General features: G+C 58.9%; 2 protein-coding genes across 3 annotated transcripts in view; both read right to left on the bottom strand.

The window, feature by feature from the left end:
- Positions 1–1,075: 1,075 nt before the first annotated feature.
- On the bottom strand, positions 1,076–12,087 carry SCARF2 (scavenger receptor class F member 2). The gene is made up of 11 exons (XM_090257923.1): positions 11,915–12,087; positions 7,650–7,708; positions 7,444–7,545; positions 6,690–7,209; positions 6,364–6,582; positions 6,098–6,226; positions 5,488–5,591; positions 5,276–5,393; positions 4,935–5,050; positions 3,561–3,713; positions 1,076–2,761 (listed from the first exon to the last, which is right to left on the bottom strand). The coding sequence occupies exons 1-11, from the start codon at positions 12,070–12,072 to the stop codon at positions 1,854–1,856; spliced, it is 2,586 nt and encodes an 861-aa protein (XP_090114049.1). The 5' UTR covers positions 12,073–12,087; the 3' UTR covers positions 1,076–1,853.
- A 3,794-nt stretch (positions 12,088–15,881) lies between these two features.
- The window catches only part of KLHL22 (kelch like family member 22), a 33,868-nt gene continuing 29,797 nt past the window's right edge, over positions 15,882–19,952 (bottom strand). For both annotated transcript variants that reach the window (XM_090257924.1, XM_090257925.1), the window contains exons 6-7: positions 19,606–19,839; positions 15,882–16,856 (exon numbers count right to left, since the gene is read on the bottom strand). In XM_090257924.1, the coding sequence (XP_090114050.1) occupies positions 16,494–16,856; positions 19,606–19,839 (597 nt within the window). In that variant the 3' untranslated portion in view covers positions 15,882–16,493. The remainder of the gene's footprint in view (positions 16,857–19,605; positions 19,840–19,952) is intronic.

The raw sequence follows: 19,952 nt of genomic DNA, 5'->3' as shown, positions 1-19,952 counted from the left end.
GGAGGCTGCCCAACTGGCTCAAGGGAAGCAGCATGTCCTGGAGATATGGAGCCTGTGTGCTGCCTGATCAGGCCAGATGCAGGGACTGTGTTCACACAAGCCCCCCCAGACGTCCCATCCATGGCATGAGGCTATCCCTATTCAGGTGGCTGAGTCCCTGTATGGGTCACTGAAGTTGACCTCAATGTGGTATCCAGCCAGAGGACCAGAGAGTTGCCAGATGAGATCCCTGAGGTGCCAGCGTTAGTCAGACTCGTGTGGTGCTGTGATCCATAGGATGGGGTGGTAGATTGGTGAATCCTGGCAGAATTTCCTGATCAAAATTGCTGGGCATCAAAAGATGGGGAAGAGGCCCAACAGGCAGAGGCAGGGAGATAGGAGGAACCTAGATGGATGGAGGATGGTGGGAGCCACAGGAAAGTAAGGCTCTATAGCTCAGGGAAGTCACTTGGGAAGCCTGTCCAAGCCAGAAGAGTGAAGACTGGGAGACAAGCGGTCAGATAGAAGGGCAGGCCAGAGTAGGGGGCTGCCTTTGAGGCCAGCAAAGGGCTCTGGGCCAGGCCTGCTTCCCTCCCTCTCCCTCCACCACCCGCGGACTAGCAGGGTGGGTAAGTTTCCGGCTGAGGACAAGGAGCCTATTGAGGCAGACAGCGGGGCTCTATGCAGTGCCAGACCGTCTTGTTTGTGCCAGATGAGGCCCAGCTGGAGGCTGTGCCTGTGGCCCACTGCCCCCTGGCCCCAGCCTCTGACCTGACCTAGCCACACCAAATAGCTCAGAACCCCGAAGTGTAACAACAGAGGCCAGTGGGGAAAGCACAGGTCAGATGCAGCCCCACACACCCACTCCTTATTGTCAAGGGGCTCCACCTGATTTGTTCTGACCCCAGGACGGGGTGGGCCAAGGTGCGTGGGATATTGATAAATGAATAATGGGCAGATGGACACAACCCTCTTCCAATGTGGTCCCAGGAGACCCACACCTGGACTCCCAGGCCCCACTTAGGTTGAGGGATCCTGGAGGTGTGAGAGGGAACATCCTTGTCCGAGGCTCCGCATATAGGAAGTAGTCAGAGCACAGAGGGAAAAAGGCACTTTATTAAGAAAGCTTTGGCCAAGCCCCTGCCTGGAGAAGCCCATCCTGGGGCACCCAGATGAGGTGGGAGAAGCCCTGCCGGGGGCCTATAAATATGTCTCCTCAGGATACTTAAGTGCCCCTCAGATTCCCACCAGTGTGTGGCATGGTGGGAAGCCATCAAAACCAGCTGACAGCTGAGGGGCCAGGGCTGGGAAGGCTGGGGCAGGGGAGGCAAAGAGGGGTAGTGGGGGGAAAGACAGAACCCAGGGTGCTGAGGTCCCTGGGGAGCAGAGACCAGCCCTCCTCCCCATGCTCAGCTCAACCAGATGCCCTGAAGCCCTGCCAGTGGAAGTAGCCTGGGGTTGAGGTCAAGGAAAGGAGCTAAGCCAGAGGCGCCAGGCCCTGGCAATGAGAGGCAGATGGGGCAGAAGTGCTTCTGGCCTTAGCCAGTGAGAAGGCAGGCCCAGACAAGTGCACGCTTGTAAGAGGTGGTCTCCAGGCAGAACCGTCTGGTCCTGGCCGTTGAAACCCGGGCTGGCCGGAGCCCTACCTAACTTGGCCAATGCAAAGGGAGTCGCCAGCTAAGCGCCTGTCAGGCCTTGACCAATGGGAGCCGCCGCTGGGGCCTGAGCTAATGAGACGCAGCCTCCCTCAGTACCCGTCTGGCCTCCGCCCCTGCGAGGCTGCCGCAGGAGACCCCGGGTGGGCGCAGACCGAGGGGTGGGAAGCAGCGCTGCCAAGCCAGGTGAAGCTGTGGGTGCAGCCGGGCCTCCGTCTGCTACAGGGTGGGCGCGCCTACCCTGCCCAGCTCGCCCGCTGCTTCCCGGCTCTTCTTGCGTGGTGGCTTCTGGATGGGGGTCTTCTTCCGGGGGGTGTCCAGAATGGGTGCACCATCCGCCACCTTTTCGGGCCCTGGGGCCTCCGGCGCGGGGGGCGTGCGGGCAGGCGAGGCGGGTAGCACAGAGCGCTTAGCCTTCTGCGGTGGCGCCGGCTTCTCCCGGGGGCCCTGTGCACCCGGGGTTCCCTCGGCGCGGCCCAGGCTGCGAGTCTTGTCGCGGAGCTCCGCGGCCAGCATGGAGGCAGCCTCTGGCGCGCTGCGCGGGGGGCCGTTAGCGTCTGTGGGCTCGGAGAGGCCAGAGCCGCGGCCCCGCGCACGAGCCCGGGGCGGCGAGGGAGCGACGAGGGTTGGCTCCTCTTCGGCCAGTCCTGGGGGCCGTGGAGTCGGGTTGCGGGTCCGAGGGCTGCCGGGCTCCTCTGGCCTTGCCGAAGTGTCGCTGGGCGTCCGTTTCCTCTTGCTGGGGCTGGGCGCCACCTCGAGGCCCAGGGGTGGTGGTGAAGGCGCACGGACAGCGCCAGCGGCGCCGTGCTTGCCGTGGATCCAAGACACCTTGGGCTTGGTGGCGGGGTCGGGTGGCGGCGGTTTCCTGCGCTCGGGAGATGGTGAAAGCGACAGGCCTCCAGCCTCTCCCCGGACCCGGGCCGGCCGGGCTTCGCGCCGGGCCACGCGTGCGTACAGAGCCCCGCCAGGCCCCTCCACGCTGGATGCTGACCGCTCGCTGTCAGAGGACGCGCGTAGGGGCGCCGCCTCCTCGGAGGACGCCGGCGTGGTCACTGGCATGGGGGACGGTCCCTGTGCCTCAGCAGGGGCGCTGGGGACTTCCCGGTCTCGGCTCTCAGTTGCCGCCTCTGACAAAGCAAGATTGGGGGCTGTCACTGTCACCAGAAAGTGCCTGAGCCGTCCAGCCTCCAGGCACAAATCTTGGCCTTCCCTCCTCCCTATCTCCCTCCACCCTCGCTGGTGCTTAGTTGCCCTGGCATCCAAACATGCCTGGTGCATTCATAGCACTAATGACACACCTAGTTCTTAGCCATAGAGCTATGGCTGAGTGCTGGGGAGTGAAAAGCACGTTCCCAGCCAGCGCTCCAACATCAGTCTGGCCTCAAACCCTTCTGCGACATCTCCAGCCTGGAGGCCCCCATCATCAAATGCAACCCTTTAACACCTGCAAAGGGACTCATCCTTCTTTAAGAGGTAAGACTTCTAAGGCTCAAGTTAGTCATCTGCCCAAGGTCTCCGTCCGAGGCAGTTGGTCACGGGAGGAAAGCCAGAATCTCAGCCAGTCAGGCCCCTCCCTGCTGCTTGTGGGCTAAGCCTCCAGGCAAAGGTGTTTGCCCATATCTTGTAGACCTGTCTTCTGGCCAACTCTCCCATCTCCTACTCAGACTCAGAACCTCCTCTCTGCCTGCTCTCCCCCAGAAATTAACCTGGGCTGCGGTTAGAGGAAAGAGAGCCCATCCATCTCCCCAGCTCGGGGGCACGCAGCACAGAACCCTGCTCTGCAGCTCCGCTGTGAGTCCAATCCCAGTTAAGTGCCTCATCACCACACCCTTCCTCTCCATGCTTCCTATATCCTAGAGCACAGAGATCTTTTAAGCTGGAACATTTCACTGGGCTGGAGTGAGGCTGAAGCAGGGTGGTGCTCACCTTCGTGGGGTACGCAGTACACAGGGCCTTCATCAGTGGTGTCGAAGGAAGAGAAGGAGGCCCGGGAGGACCATGATGGCGAGGGCTGCTCCAGCCCCGATGGGGGTTCCAGGAAGCTGCAGTTGAGTGTGTTATCCAGGTCGTGATGGGCCACTGGGGAAGAAGGGAGGCACAGCTGCCAGGGGCCCTGCCCTGCCCCAGCCTGCGCCCTCCACAGTCCTTCTGCCACAAATGATGGAGCACCAGCTGTCCCCTAAGACTGTGGGTGGGACAGGCAATTCAACAGGCAGAGTGACATTAGGCCAGGATCAGAGAATGGGTAGCAGTGAACCAGGAAAAGTGAATATATTCAAAGGTGCAAAGCTAGTGTATGCAGCCAGGGAGCTAAAAATGGTTGGGCTGAAGTGTTGGGAAGAGAGACAAGGCTGGAGAGGACACCTGACTGGCACAGGCCGGCAGAGTCTCCAAGCCATGCTTCAGAGTCTGCCTCAGGGGACCCAAGGAGTTTTGGAGCATCTCTGAGCCCAAATATGCAAGGCCGCCTTTGGCTCAGCCCATCTCAGTAGGCTGTACCCCCAGGCATGGACTCCACAGATGCAGACCCCACAATGGGAGAATCCCACAGGCTGGCCGGCCTTTTCCCTATTTTACAGGTGGGATGTGGAGTCCAGCCCCTACACCTGTGTCCAAAGATCCCACTCTGCTGGGTGGGCCAAGGGGTTTCTCAGTTGTCTGTATCTTTAACATCCAGAAGACTGAGTCTCCCTGTCCCCCTCATCTTTGAAAACAAGTAGGAAAGAGAGAGTCTACCCTGGTGGGAGTCAGTGCAGACCGAGAGAAGCAGCACCTCTGCCCACCCCCAGGGTCCTGTGGCAGGGTGAGAGCTCCAGGGGCCAGCCTGCCCACTTTCCAGGAAGGACCCAGGACACTGCAGGGGATCCAGGCTGTGTGTGTGTGGGGGGGGGGGGGAGATCTTCTCCTGGTGCCAGCAATTCCCTTGCACATGTGCGACACAGTTCACCTGCAACTCCAGGTGAGTGCACTAGGCCTTAGCCTATACACCTGCAGGCTGTGGGGGGCCTGCCCGACCCTGATGTCTGCACACCTACACCGCGCTCCAGATGCAATCACACAGAATCAGGGCCCAAGCCCTCCCCCACATGCCCCCACACCTAGGCCTCCCACCTCCCTCCCTGGGCACTCTCCTGTCAGCATCCCCTTCCTTCTCTCCAGTCGCACCTCCCCACGCCCCTTCCCCCAACATCAACATTTATTCAAGGCCTGGGACTTCTTCACACTGGCACCTTTACACCTGCTTCCCAGCAGCCTCGTGCACGACGTGTTCCCCCAGAGAACTTGTGCCGGCATCATTACCTACGACCTTGGGTAGCTTCTGCCTGCGGAGTGGGATCCGGGGCAACTTCATGCTGATGCGGCTGAAGCGCCCGCAAAGTCGCTGCGGTGCCTTCTTCCTCCCAAGTGAGAGCTCCCTGCAGGGGCGGGGTCTGAATGAAGGAGCCTGTCCAGGGTGGGGCCTGGAGAAGGGGGTTCGATCTCGGGGGGCGGGGGGGCGGGTCGAAACAGAAAGGGACAGGCCGGAGCTAGAGAGGCCAGGGCCCGAGCCAAAGGGTGGGGCTGCTGGACAAGGATTCCCCAACACCACTGACAGGGTGCGTCCTGAGCCCAGGAGCGAGCTGGACCGTGTGGGGCCTCACCTGCGCGTGGGGTCCTTGCCGCGGCAGGCGCAGCAACAGCCGAGCAGCGAGAGCAGCAGACCCAGGAGCAGGGCGAGCAGCGCGCCCGCGCCCATCACGCCCTTACGCTGATTGGTCTCTGTAGGGTATTAGCATCAGCGAGGGTGCCTGCACCCCCGCACCCCCTGCCCCCCCGCATACCTCACAACCAGACGCCCCGCTCACCAACCCACCCAGGCGGCAGGCACCAGTGACCGGGTCGCACGAGTCCTCATGGCAGCTGCAGGCCTGGGCACAGTCCACGCCATGGAGCCCCGGCGGGCACGTCAGGTTACAGCTGCAGAGGCGTAGGTTGGGGGTTGGGGGGCGCACAGTAACCCTCAGTGATGCCTCCCGCCCTCCTTCCTGCGGCCAGCCACCCCCAATTCTGAAGCCCGTTCTCTAGGAATCGATGCCCACCACCACCTCCGGGCACACACTGGGCGACTGGTGTTTTAGAAGTGAATGTGCGTCCACACCAGTGGTAGGAGATCTGGGGATGGCCAGTGGTCACCTGGCCGAAGTGCCCATTTCTGGGGCTGACTCGTGTGGGTACGAAGAGGGGCTGCCGGATCAGACCCTTGGCTGTAAGTGGAGGTCCCTGCTCCCTCGCTCTACACTAGCTCGGGGTCACTGACCATACACCAGGAGTCTGTTGCCCAAAGAGTCTGTCACTCCCTAGCTAAGGTAAGGGGACCAAAGCTGTAGAGTCAGTCCTTGGTCCCGCCAACAGAGAAGCACCTGGAGTCTGGCTGGAGCTGTCAGTTCATACCCCTCCACCCCCTTAGGTCCCCGGGCACTCACTGGGGCCCGTGGACGCCAGGGCTGCACAGGCAACGCCCCGACTGGAAGTCACAGTGGCCGCTTCCGCAGTCGGCGCACACGAACGCGCAGTCCTCGCCGTAAGTGCCATTGCTGCACTTGGTCTCGCACCTCAAAACGCAGGGAGGAGGCGTCAGTGGAAATGGGGGCAAACAAGCTCAAGCCCATAGTGCCCTGCGAAGAGGGCGTCGGGGAGGCAGGGCTGTGGGGCCGTGGGACTGGGACGGACTCCAGCACAGGCTGCTCACCGGTCACCGATCCAGCCCGCGTTGCAGCGCGTGCACTTGCCAGTGACGTGGTTGCAGGCGTGCCCGTCGCGACATGGTGGGCAGCGGTGGCTGCAGCCCTCTCCATAGAAGCCAGTCGTGCACGGCTGGTCGCATTTGGTGCCGTTCCAGCCAGGTTCACAGGTCACGCAGCGGCCATCCGCCACTTTGCATGGCTGCAGGCCCTTGCACTGGCCGCATCTGCAGAGGGGGCGGGAGGCTAGGCGGGGCCCGGAGCCACCTAACCCCGCCCCCTCTGGCGGGTGCCCTTCCTCCTCCCCCGTCCCGGGCTGGGGGTCCAAGCTTACCGGCGGCGACAGCCCAGGCCATAGAAGCCAGCAGGGCACGGCTCCCGGCAGTACTTGCCGCGGAAGCCCGGCTCGCAGGCGCACGTGCCGTCCACAGGGTGGCAGCGGCCGTGTAAGCACTGACAGTAGCGCTCGCAGCGCGCGCCGAACGTTCGCTCACGGCACTGGCAGCGGCCGCTCTGTTGCTCGCACGGCGACCCGTTGCAGGCGCACTGATTGTTACAACTGCGGCCCCACCAGCCTGCGTGGCACAGGCACGCGCCAGTCTGTGGGTCGCAGCGGGACGTGGCGCTGCAGTAGCACGCGCTAGAGCACTGAGCGCCCCACCAGCCAGGCTCGCAGCGACACGCGCCGCTCCGCGGGTGGCACATTCCGTGCTGGCACTGGCACGCATGCTCGCAGCGTGCTCCCCAGCGCCGCGCGTGACATGTACACTGGCCGGTCACGTCCTCGCACTGCCCATGCGGGTGGCAGATGCACAGCTCCTTGCAGTCGGGTCCCCAGAACTGGCGTGGGCACTCTACAGGGGCGGGCAGAGAGAGTGGGGGGCCCGGACACTCGCGAGGGAGCCAGGAACCATCCTGAACCTGTCCGTGTCCCTCCCGCCTCCGACCACTTACTCACCCCACCCCCACCCCCACCCCCCAGCTTCTGGGAACCCCTCTCAAGCTGGATCCTCTTCCCGGATCAGACCCCGCCCATCTCTACTATCCAGCCCCACTGCGCAGCACCCGCTGCAGAGATCAGCGCTCACTGGTGTCGCAGTTGGCACCGAAGTAGCCATGGCGGCAGCGGCACTCGCCTGGCCTCACGCACACCTCGTTCTCCGAGCACGTGGAGTTGCCTTCGCACACCGCTGCGGACAAGGGGGGCCGGAGCTGAAGCGCGTCCAGCCTCCACGCTATCCCCACCTCTCCATACCCCCACCTGCTACCCAGGTCCCCAGGATGTCCCACTCACCGATCCCACACTCGTCCCCCTTCTGCCTCCAGCCCGCACAGCATGTGGGTTCCTGGGAGCTGCAGGCAGAGACAGGAGGCTGAGCCCAAATCCCTGTACTCTATAGGGCTTCCCTGCAACCCCCACTCTGCTGTGGGGAGAGGTTATCGGGCCCCTGCTGTGTATGGGGGCCAGGTATTGTTGTAGGTTATACTTCTGGGAGAATCCCAGTGAATAAGAAAGAGAAACTCCAGCCCTCCAGCATCTGACACTGGAAGGCTGCACAGGGCAGACCACCAATAGACCTAACTTCTAAGACCTTCACAGTCCTCTCTACAAGGAGTCTCCCCATTCTCTCCATCCTATCTAACTCTCTTTACCCTCCTCCCCCATCCACTAATCTGAGAAAAAGAGACCCCATGTGCCCCAGGAGGGACAGCAGTGAAGCAGGGGCTGGGGAGAGGTCCCTGGGCCTCTGGGATCTGCTCAAGCACGGCATCCTGGATGACCACTTGAGGTTAAGCGTGAAGGAAGATGTGCAGCCTCTGGGTGAAGTGGGTGTAGACCCAATGAGGTGTCCTGTCAGTGGAGGGGACTTCTAGAGGGGCAGGACACACCCGGGAGTCCTTCAGAGGAGTAAGGAAGGTAAAACTGAGGTCTCCAGAACACCAGGGCAAGACTTGAGGTGAAGGAAGGAGATATTAAAGCATATACTTCTATGTTTTAAAAATCTTGTTTAATTTTATTTGGCTTTACAGGGTACATGATATCACCTAGTAGGAGGCAAATTAATTTATAACTGTCACACTTTGGGGTAATACAGCATCCAAAACCCTGGGCTAATGGGGTGTGGGAGCACAAAGGTTTGCAGGCCCTGCCCAAGTGAAGCCATAACCACTGGAGAGGGTGTGCAAGGGTGAAATGGGGTGTGCCCACATTTGGGGGCAGGAGGCTGAGAAGGAATAGGTGCTTAAGCACAGGTTCACAGGATCCCATCGAACCTAGAAGAACTTCATCCAAATCCTAAAAGCACATAGCAGCCCTTCACGCTTTATAGAGAAAAGGAGTGGGCTGCTTCAAAAGGATCTGAACCTGGATATGGGGGTGGAAAGATGTTGGAAGGGGACCCTGAGGGAGTGGGCCTGGCTGGGAAGCTGGGAAGGAAAGGCTGCAGCTGTTCCACATCATGCCCCTCAGGAGGTGCCCCCACCCACTTGCCAGCTGAGGACTTCAGCACACCCTGGATGGGGCCTCAGGGCCCAACCCCACCAAAAGAGCTTGATTCTCCCTCAGGTCCAAGATGTGGGACCTGGGAATAGGACCCATAAAAATCTCAAAGTGGAGGAAAGGGGCCCAGATTATTTTCCACAAATAGAACTAGAAACCTGACACAGGGAACACAGAAGGCCTGGCTTCTCCTGCTCCTCCATTGTCTGCACCTGTCCCCTGCCTCCACCCCCCTCCAGCCTGCCCCAAGGATCCTGGTGCCGATCTGAAGGTAGATCCAGGCTGGTAGGCCTATCACCCTTCGCCTTTTCTGCCAGTTCTGAACCCACTTCTCTTGGAGGAGCACTTCTGCAGGTGTCCTCCTGCAAGCAGCCTTGCCAGATGGTCCTGGAAGCACTGACCTGGCCACATGATTCTGTGGTTAGGAGCCTGGTTTTAGAGCTCCAGTAAGCTGGATTTTATGCCTGCATCTGCCACTTGCTGTGACCCTGGGCACAGAACTTAACCTCTCTGAGCTTTAGGCTCCTGGTCTGTAGAATGGAGCCCATGGGTTTGGCAGGAGGATTAAGCCAAGATGTCTCAAGCACTTGACACAAACTAAGAGCTCAGCCAAGACTGTGGTCCACTCCCCATCCCAAGCTGAGCAGGCTCCAGGCTCCCATACCTGCCAGCTCTCTTCTGCCCTTCTGGACACCTTTCCTCTGGTTTCTACCCCGCCCCCTCCCCAGGCTCTCTCCTCTCCTTCCGGTGAGCTCACTGGTCCCATCAAGATGATGACAACATATCTGAGCCCTCCAGGGGGCCTCTTCCCAACACTGAACTCTTAGCCTTTCCTCATCTCAGGGAAGCTCTGTCCTTCCAGGCTGGGAGGCTGAATCCCCAGAGGCGTCCCTGACTCTGCACTCATACAGCACCTGACTCCCTGACTGGTCCCACCTCTGCCCTCCTGCCCCCAGTTCCTCTGCCACATGAGAGCCAACCCTTGTCAGATCCCACCCCTCCTCTGCGCAAAGCCCCTTCACGGCCCTCAGACAAAAAGCCCAAGTCTTCAGAGCAGTAGGCAGACCCCCATGTGGTCTGCCACTCTCACTCTGGCCTCTCCTCCACCATCCCCCTCCCAGGCTCTGCCCAGCCCCCACGGTCCTTCGAGCCTTCCAGAAGGCCCTCTGCACTCAGAGCCTCACCCCAGACACCACAGGACTCTGCCTCTTCTCCTCACTTACCACCTCTCAGGGGTCTCCCAGATCACCCTAAAGGAAACAGCACTCCCCAGCTGAACACCTCCTCCCTAGCACTTGCTAGGTGTCAGATGACTTGCTGTAAGTCTCCACCACTGGGATAGAGATATTTGTCTTCTCTGTGGTGTCCCTGCACCAACCAGACCTGGCACATACAAGATGCATGGGATTTTACTGGCTAAGTGTTTGCTCCCCTCCTCTGGTCATTCTGCCTCTGGGAAAAGGCGACTGCTGGTGGGAGTCTTGGGAGCATAAAAAAAGAGATAGCCCGGACCCCCGTGGGCAGTGCCCAAAGTGGCTGTCCATCCCATTAACCAGCTCCACACATGATCATTCCCCACTCACTCCATGAGGTGGGGACTATCACCAATCCCATTTGACAGAGATGGAGACAAACCCAGAGAGGTTAAGCGATCTGCCCAGGACCACACAGGTGGAGAGAGGTAGCAAATTTCTGAAACCCAAACCCCGGCGCTTGGCTACTAGAAAAGGCCGCCTCACGGGGAGGTCTCGGCAACGGGGAGTGGGAGCGAAAGGCTCAGGCTTCCGACAACTCCAGCCTGCCACTGGATCCCCCAGCACCGACCCCAAGGGGGAGAACGGCGGAGGCTGACAGGCAGGGCCCGCGGCGATCGCGCCCTCCCCCTCTTCAGGCAGGGCCCCGCCCGCCACCGCAGCTGCATTCCTGGGGCCGGGGAGGCCCGGGCGGCTGTGTCGGCGTCGATGCGAAGCAGATGGCGGGCCAGGCCGGCCCCCGCCCCGGAGGCGGGGCTCGCAGCGGGGAGGGGTCTGCGCGCCTCGGGATCCAAGCTCGGAAACCCCGCGCGGCCCCCTCACAGCCCCTTGTCTGCGGCGACCGCCGAGCCCCCGGACGCGGCCTCCCTGGGCCTTGCAGCCGAAGGCGCCCCGACGGGACCCAGCCCGGAGCCCTGCGGCCGCCTCTCCAGCTTCTCGCCCCCGCGGCGCCTCTCAACACGCGCCAAGGCAGCCCCACAGGCCGGCTCCTTGCCCCTGCGCGGAGATGTCCTTGACCTCGCCGTGGCCTCTGACTGGCCGACCAGGTCCTCCGACCCCTGTGCCGAATCCTAGCATCCTGTCCTTTGATCTTCGCCCTCCGGCGGAGCCTGTCCCGTGCCTGCCCCTCACTGGCTTCCCCAGCCGGTTCCTTGTGATGCCCAGTATCCCCACCCGGGGGTTCCGTATCCTCCCGACCCCGGTGCACGTCGTTGTCCTTTCAATTCCCGCTTCTGGTTCACAATGAGCGCAAGCTCCTCGGTGCCCACCTTTATCACCACCCTTCTCGCAACCGCGCCCGCTCTAAGGCACAGATCTGTCCCTCGTGTCTCGCCTGCCCTAAGCCCTCCCCGGCCCCTATCTCTCTACAGCGCAGCTCCATCTCTCCCCTGCCCTCACCCTCCCTCTTAATTGGAGTTACACTCCTGCCCCGGGCCTTTGCACATACCATTCCATCTGCGTGGAATGCCTTTCCCCGACTTCTCCCTACATGGCATTCACAACCCGGCCCAAGGGTCCCTTTTTCTGGGTCTGAAATCGCGCACACCGTGTGTCACCCCTCCCGGCGCCCACTGCACTCCGCTCTCTCCTCCGACTTCTCGTCCCCGGTATCCTCGGATGCTCCGTCGTGGCCGGCGCCCAGTCTCGGCCTGAAGCGGAGCCGGCGTCGGCGGGGGTAGCTGAAGGGGCCTGCACTTTTGGCACAGAGAGGTCCCGGGTGTCCACCACCCCAAGTTGGGGTACCCCCTCTCCCCCGGCCCCGACAGTCCCTCTCGGCCCCCTCCCCCAGCCAGGCCGGGCTCCTACCCGGGCGCGCGGCACACGTTACGGCCGCGCGGGTTCAGCTCCTCAGGCGCCGCGGGGTCGGGCAGCAGCCAGAGCAGCAGCAGCAGCGGCGGCAGCAGCGGTCCCCTGGCTCCCCAGCGCCGCGCCGGCCCGGCCCCCCGGGGCCCTGCGCCCTCCATTCGGCGCGGGGCAGGCGCGGGCGCGGGTGCGGCCGCAGCGAGACCGGCCGGAAGCGGAGTGTGCGGCCGGGCGGGGGGCGGCAGGAGGGGCGCCGGGCCGGGCAGGAAATTCCACATCGGCTCCCTGATCCGGGGCCAGCCGCGGCCGGCCAGGCGGCAGCGCCCGCCCCGCGCGCCAGACCCCACCCTCCGGCCGCGCCACCGCCCCTCCGCGCGGCCCCCGCCCCCACGCGGCCTCTTTCAAACTTGGGGAGAACTTGGAGGGGGTCCGCAGAGCGTTGGGGAGGGCGGGGTCTCGGGGGCTCGCCGGGGGTATCCCCAGTCCCAGTGAATTTCTCTTCCCTCCCCAGACACCCATCTTCTGGAGAAGTCGCTCATTCGGGCTCACTGTGCGGCCAGGCCCGGGACGGGAAGGCGGCTGGGGAACAAGGGCGCGACGCACCAAAGCAACCCCTCACCCCCAGCGCCTCGGAAGCGGCCAGGGAAGGGTGTCCCGCAGGCGACTCAACTTAGGGCCGCAAACCTGCCGTTGCTACACTCCATCCCCCTGCCCCCACTCCCTGAATCCCTGTAGTGCCAAGCTGGGTGGTCAGCTCCTACCGAGCACCCAGTGCAAAGCATGCAGTGGACAGACCAGGAACAGAACGCCTGAGTCCTGTGGGCACACTCGGTCTGGCCCCGAGGCCTGGGCAGAGGATCTAGGTAGGGGAGGATTGGAGAGGCCAGGGAGGTAGAATGGCCCAGCCATGAGCTCCCATAGAATGTGGGGGTACAAGCAAAGAAGACGGGTGGAAGAGCTCCAGTCCAGAGACCCTGCAATTCTTGTCAGGGGTTGAAAAGGGTCTGGGGAGACTGAGAGAGCGATTCTGCTTGAGAAGGCTGCTGGATTACCAAAGGGAAAAGTCTAAAGGGTGTCCTCAGGGCTGGATACTTGAGAACTGCAACAAGAGGACAGGGGCAGCAGGGGAGGAGGAAGGGGCACAAGATTGAGAGGAACAGGGCCCAGGGGGACCAAGAGGAAGAATAACTCTGGGCTTGGAAAGTAGAGGGGTGCCTGGTGATTTGAGGAACGGCAGATCCAACTCCAGGGCCCACGGGGCAGGCTAGATGGGCAAGCCTGCGGATGGATCAAGAGGAGTTAGAGCAGCCAGGTCCCAGCAAAGATGAGCATGTGTTTTGAGGACTTAAGAGCTGGCAAGAGGCCTTGAGCAAGGGAGAGGGGTACCTGCCTTCTCTCGGGAAGCAGGCTGCATGCAGACACTCTGAGGGAGAAAGAGGTGTCTTTCTTTAGTTATGTGGAGGCCTGTCAATTGTGGAAGGTGGGACTGGAGGAGGAGGCTTGGAACAAGGGCCACTAAAAGGCCTGAGGTTAGGGACATCGCCAGGCTGACTGAGCCAGAGGCCTGTCCAGGGCAGGCTGGCAGGGTGATGGTGGTGGTGGTGGTGGTGGTGGTGGTGGTGGTGGTGGTGTGTGTGTGTGTGTGTGTGTGTGTGTGTGTGTGTGTGTGAATGGGAAGGAGGGTCGGGGGCTTCTGAGGTCAGGGCCCCTCACCGACTCATGCTAGTGCAGGAGGGAGGCCTGAAGCAGGTAACAGGGAGACTGGAAGGGGAATTCACACCCATGGGATCACAAATGCAAACACTTCTTGAAGACAAGTAAACAGACCGAACTACTTCTGGGAAGTTCCTCCTGGGCATGGCCCTGACCTCAGCAGTGCCCTCCCAATGCCAGAGCCCCTCCCATGGAGGTCCCCGTTGTCTACCAGCAACAGAAGTCAGCAGAGGTCCATGTGGCTGCAGTAACTGCCCAGCAGTGTGTGGCAGCCCTGCTTCCAGCTTTAGAGGCACAGATCCCAGGGCTGGAAGCACTCACCCTAGCTGGATTAAGGTCATAAACAGGCACCTCAAACTCTATCACCTCCTTTCCCCTCCCATCACAACTGCTCCTGACCCCCAAATTCCTGTAAAGACCACTGGAGATACCTTCACTCCTGAATGTCTCAGATCTCTACCCACCCCCATCTATGTGGCCTTTCTAATTTCGTATCTGGCTGTCGCCCACTGCCTGCAGGACAAGGACCGTCCCAGCCTCATCTCACACAGGGACCCACAGACCACGGCATGTGTGTCATCACTTCCATCTCATAGTTGATGGCAAGATCTGGCATCAGAGGCAGGGCCCATATCTGTCCCAGACACCACAAGTGGGGGTAGAGTGAATGAATGCCCGTGGGCCTAGCCTGGTGCCAGGTGAATACCATAAGGGATCTGTGGGTTCCCTGTAGCCAGAGCACCACACAGGCAAACTGTGGGAGCCTAGAGCCCAAGCTGATCAGTACTGGCCAGGATGGCTTCCCAGAGGTGAACTTCGAAGCTGGCGAGGCCCAACGGCAGGTGGTGGGAAGTGTGGCCACAAGTGCCAGGCTGGACCCAAGGTTGCAGTGGCAGGGCCAAGTACCTGCCCAGCTTTCAGGATCCCTTCCATGGCTCACGTCTACCCCACCCCATGCTCTGCAGAGAATTACAAGCCCTTCCCTTCTCCCCTGTGGACCAGAGGTCTCTTGTAAAGCTATGGCTCTGGGTGGGGAGAAAGCACCAGCCATCTTGGGACACACTGAAGATGTGGGGCAGGGGAAACATTTCTGGTTCTCTCTTCCAGAAACATCTAGTCTACAGTAACTGCTAGCCTGGCCTGCAAGGTGGTGGCAGACACAGGAAGTGACAGGCCCTACTCTCAGCCCATGTTCTCACACCTCACCCTCAGGAGCAGGGGAGAAGAAAATGGAGAATTGTGGCCACCCTGTCCCATTGGAAGTGACCTACCAGGGTCAACAATGGGCTTGCCACCCTGAAGTGCAAGTGCAGGATGTCACGTTGGGGTTAAGGAACGGGGGCATGTTTCCTCAGGAGTCCCCAGACCCCAAGAGACAGTGAGGAAGATCACATGCATGGCTCTGAGGAGCAGGCAGCAACTCCCACTGGCCTCACCCCACACCCCAGAGTCCTTAAGGTATCAGAAAGGAGAACCGAAAGCAACTGATTTCCTGCCTCTCTACTCTCCTCCCGTCCATGACGTGGTAGCAGTTGCAGTGGGCTCTGGGCAAGGCACCGAGATCGAGGAACAGGAAAGACCCAGTTGTCTCCATGATATGCCCAGCCAACCGGGAGAGGAATCTTAGGAAGTTGCAGATGGCCAGCAGGGCGGTGCCGGCAGGGGGGCCTGTGGCAGGAGTTCGTTGGTGCAGAACCTGCGGCAGGTGGGAAGAGTGTGTCCAGGTGGAAGCTCTGATGGCGCAGGGAAGGCTGCTGGCCCAGGGAGGCCCTATCTGTTGCACCAGGGAGCCAATGTGCTAAGAACTCAACGGACCTGGCAAACCTGTAACAGCAGCTTCATCCTCTTGCCATGCACGTGGACCCAAGAGGTGGGGAAGAGCCCATCCTTATAGGGCCTCCCTCCTCACGTGCTGGGGCCCACTTCCTGAACCTCAGGATGAGCTTTACTTGGGGCTAAAGTATTGCCAACTGTTTGAAAAAGAGCTCCTCACCAGAGAAGGTACTCCAACAGGCTGGATGACCACCTGTCACCAGACTGGGGTGGGTCTCCAGGTGACATCCTTCTAGCCTGGGGAGTGTACTGCGCTCTCGCCTCTGAGACAGGCTTCCGGCCTCCTACTTGCATGCAGAAGCTTTGGTTTGGGGTCCCACCCCAGAGCTCTACCCGCAGCAGCTCTCACCCTGGAAGGGAACCCGTGTTTCCCGTGTTGCAGCCATGGACAGGCTGTGAAAGGAATTGAGGCTGTGGCCACAGGAACAATTCACACCTTTTGTAAGATGATTTATTTCATTTATCAACAACATGGGGTCAGAAAAGCCCAACTGTAGGGGATCTTACCACTAGAACCAATCTCAAGCAACTTTTTGCATCTGCTCCCTGTCCAGCCCTTGGGAGGCCTCAATTGCTCAAGCCCCTGGCTTTGGGGTAGGTGAGGGACTCACCCTACCCCCTCCCTGCCCACAGATGGGGGCCTGATACGCTTCAGCCCCCTCGCCCAGGTCCCTTTGGAGAAGGACACCTTCTCAGCCCAGCAGGAGCCAGAACCAGGGAGCAGGGAGGCCAAGACAGCTGGTGACAGCGGACCCTGTCTGCGCTGAGAGGTAGCAGGCCTGGTCACCCCTTCAAAGGACCAGAGCCTCCCCAAGCACTTTCCCCGCATGGTGATCCACAACCAAGATCTACAGAGCCCCGCAAATACCTGCTGCAAGCTGGCAGACAGGCTGGTGTGAAGGAAGGGTGGCAGGAGCCAGCCAGCAGCGGGTGCCAGTAGGAAGGGTCTCAACACCCTAGGGTAAAGTGCTCTGGCCTGGGCTGCCCTTGGAGCTCCCACCACAGTTCCCTTCCTGTTGACACCAGCCCCAGAGCCCTAGTCTTCACTGGAGTTGTCAAACTCCTCCCAGTCAGATACACTCATCACTTCAGAGGCGAGGTCCGGGTCGGCCTGGCGGTCGGGGGTCCCGCGGGGCGGCTCAAGGAGCAGGGAACGGGGCAGGGTGAGCACACAGGCCGCCAGGCCTGAGATGGAGTTGTCCAGCTGGGGCCCCTCCTCCCAGCAGTCCTTCTCCACGTCATAGATGTGCACGTAGCCTGTGCGGCTGCCACGGTTGTGGGAACGGCCGCCTAGCACATAGATCCTGTTGTCCAGCACAGCAATGCCGGGCTCACCATGCCCCGCTGGGAGTGGGCAGACGGAGGACCACTGCCCAGATGTACAGCTGTAGCAGGCCACCTGCGAAGTCAAGGCCAGAGTAAAGCCAGGCACCTGACCTGGCCCAGGCCATCTGGGCAGGGCAGCAACCTCGGCCAGGCCCTGGATTCACACCAAGGCTGAGGGACATGTGGGCTGTGGACAAACCCTGCCCCCCTGGAGGAAGGGCTTGGGGCCAGTGTCCAAACACTCTGTCCCATCTCCAGGGCCCACAGTCAGCCTGCGGCCCCTGGGGTATGTGTGGGTGTTTTCCAATTGGCATGCTGTTATTTTCCATGGTCTGGTGGTACTGGTTCTCTCCCCTCCATAAGACTGAAGCTGACTAAGGTCACAGAGCCCATGTACTATCTTTACCTGCCCCCCAATTGCACCCCATACTAGGGAGAAATGCAAATAAAATGTGGAAATAGCTGCTTGCTAATGACCATCAATGTTCTCCTTTTCAAAATTACCTCAAACGAGTAAACAAATACACAGAAAAAAGTTTAACCTACTAGAAACTCAAAAAAGTCAAAATAAATGGTCAGAGACAAATTGTCTGTTAACCAGCAGCCATAACCAAAAACCATAAAACTTGATGCTGGTGAAGGTGTAGTGAAGTTATTCTGCTGTGCCTTGTCTGACAAGCCAGGGGTAAAGCAGGTTGGCAATATTTATTAAAAGCCATACAAATCTTACCTTTTTGACTTAATAATCAGCTTTGGTTCTCCAGCTGTGGTGGGCAGAGAACTGGCCCTCCAAAGAAGACCATGTCCTAATTTCTAGAACTTGTGTTACTTGACATGGCAAAAGGGACTTTGCAGATGGGGTTAAGGCTATGGACAATGAAACGGGGAGGTTATCCTGGAGTTTCTGGGTGGAACCACCTAGTTGCACCAGCCTTCGAAAGCAGAAGAAAAGGCATGACAGGAGAGATGAGAAGTAAGAAGGACAACCTGCCATTGTTGGCACTGAAGATGAAGTGGCCCCATGCCAGGGAATGCAGAGATCTCTAGAGGCTGACAAGGGCCTTTAGCTGACAGCCAGTAAGGAAACAGGGACATCAGTCCTACAATCACAAAGAAGTGAATCTGCCAACACCCTGAGTGAACAAGGACATGGATTTTACCCTGGGGACTCTATAAAGGGGAGACATCCTGACAATACCTGGATTTTATCTGGGTGTGACCCATGCAGGACTTACGACCTACAGAACTGTCAGAATACACGTATGTTGTTTAAAAGTGTTAAAATTTGTGGTGAATTGTCATGGTAGCAATAAGAAACTAAGACACCAGAGCCCAGTGGGTCTCACCACGGCGGTGGAAGGGCGGGGGCTGGTAAAATACGGACTGCTGCCCTGGCTGGTGTGGCTCAGTGGATTGAGCGCTGGCCTGCAAACCAAAGGGTCACTGGTTCGATTGCCAGTCAGGGCACCTGTCTGGGTTGCACACCAGGTCCCCAGCTGGGGTGTGTGAGAGGCAACCACACATTGATGTTTTTCTCCCTCTCTTTCTCCCTCCCTTCCCTTCTCTCTAGAAGAAAAAAAATCTATAAAAACAAATACAGATTGCTGAACCCCACCCCCAGAGTTTCCTCACTGCAACTGGGGGGGGGGGGGCAAAAATCTGCATTTCTGATGCGTTCTAATGTGATGTGATTGCTGCTGGTCTGGGAACCATACTTTCAGAGAACCACTGCTCCAGCCTAAGGAAATAACTCAAAATACCTGAAAAGCTCTATAAAGCAAATATTCTTGTTACGTTATTTGGAACAGTTAAAACTTAGACCAAGCCAAATGACACACCGTCTGACAGAATTCTGCACAGCCACAGAGGAGGGGGGTGAGGGGTGGCTATGAAGATCAAACATTAACTGGAAAACACCCATGATGAACTTCAGCCAGAAGCAGAATGGGAGGTTCATTAACTATATATAACTGGGTGGAAATCATGCACGGGTAGGACTAAAAAATAGTGGCACAGGACTGGATTATGAGTGTTTTTCTTCACCCTTCTCCAATATTTAAAGGTTTTGCAATGTGGTTATATTAACTTTATAATTAAAGTTTTTAACAATAATAAAAACAAGTGAAACTATTCTGTATGATACTATAATGAACACATGTCATTATGTGTGTCCACACCCCCAGAATGTACACCACCGAGAGAGAGCCCTAATGTATACTATGGACGCCGAATGACAGCGATGTGACACTGTAGGTTCATCCACTGTAACACGTGTCCCCCTCTGGTGTGTGTGGGAATGGGGGAATATGGGATCTCTGTACTTTCTGTTCAATTTTTAAAATAATTTATTTTTTAGAGCAGTTCTAGGCTTATAACAAAATGAGAAGGCACAGAGCTTTCCTGTATATTCCCTATTCCCCCACATGCACAGCCTCCCCCAGTTTCAACATCTCCCACATGGGATACATTTGTTACAACTGATGGACTTATATTGACATATAATCAGTCCCAATCCATACTTTACCTTAGGGCTCATTCTTGGTGTTGTACATTCTATGGGTTTAGACAAATGTATAATGACATGCATCCATCACATAAAGTTTTTTCACTGCCCCCCAAATCCTCTGTGCTCTGTCTACTTTCTCTTCAATTTTGCTGAGAACCAAATTAAAAAAATAAAATCATTTAAAAATTTTTTGCTGTGAGCCTAAAACTGCTTTTTGATAAAAAATTTAAAAAGGGGGACATGATGCAAATAGTTCTTCATCTGTAACAACTGGAAGGGACAGAATAACGTGTGTGGGCAGCCCAGCCCCACTTACCTGGTGCACGTCCCGCCTGTAGCCAGCATCATTGTTGCTGCCCCCGATCACGTACAGCTTGTCCAGGAGGGTGGCCATGCCATGCCAGGCTCGCCGCACAGGCCCGTCAGCCAGAGTGTGCCACGAGTTGCTGTCTGGGTCATAGCAGTGCGTCTCCTTTAGGTAGTCCTCCCCTCTGCGGCCGCAGGTAATGTACATCTTCCCCTCCAGTGTGGTGCCAGCATGGGCATACACCTGCATGGGCCACCAAGAGAACAGGGGCAGGCAGGGAGGGGGCAAGAGGGCAGTGAGGGACAACAGCCAGCAGCCCTTGCCAAGGCCCCTCATATCCCATAACTGCCTGACAC

The sequence above is a fragment of the Furipterus horrens genome, unplaced genomic scaffold, assembly GCF_987537825.1.
Source record: "Furipterus horrens unplaced genomic scaffold, mFurHor1.1.pri manual_scaffold_11, whole genome shotgun sequence".
NCBI lineage: Eukaryota > Metazoa > Chordata > Mammalia > Chiroptera > Furipteridae > Furipterus > Furipterus horrens.
The sequence above is the reverse complement of the archived record's forward strand: the minus strand, read 5'-3'. Positions and strand labels throughout refer to the sequence as shown.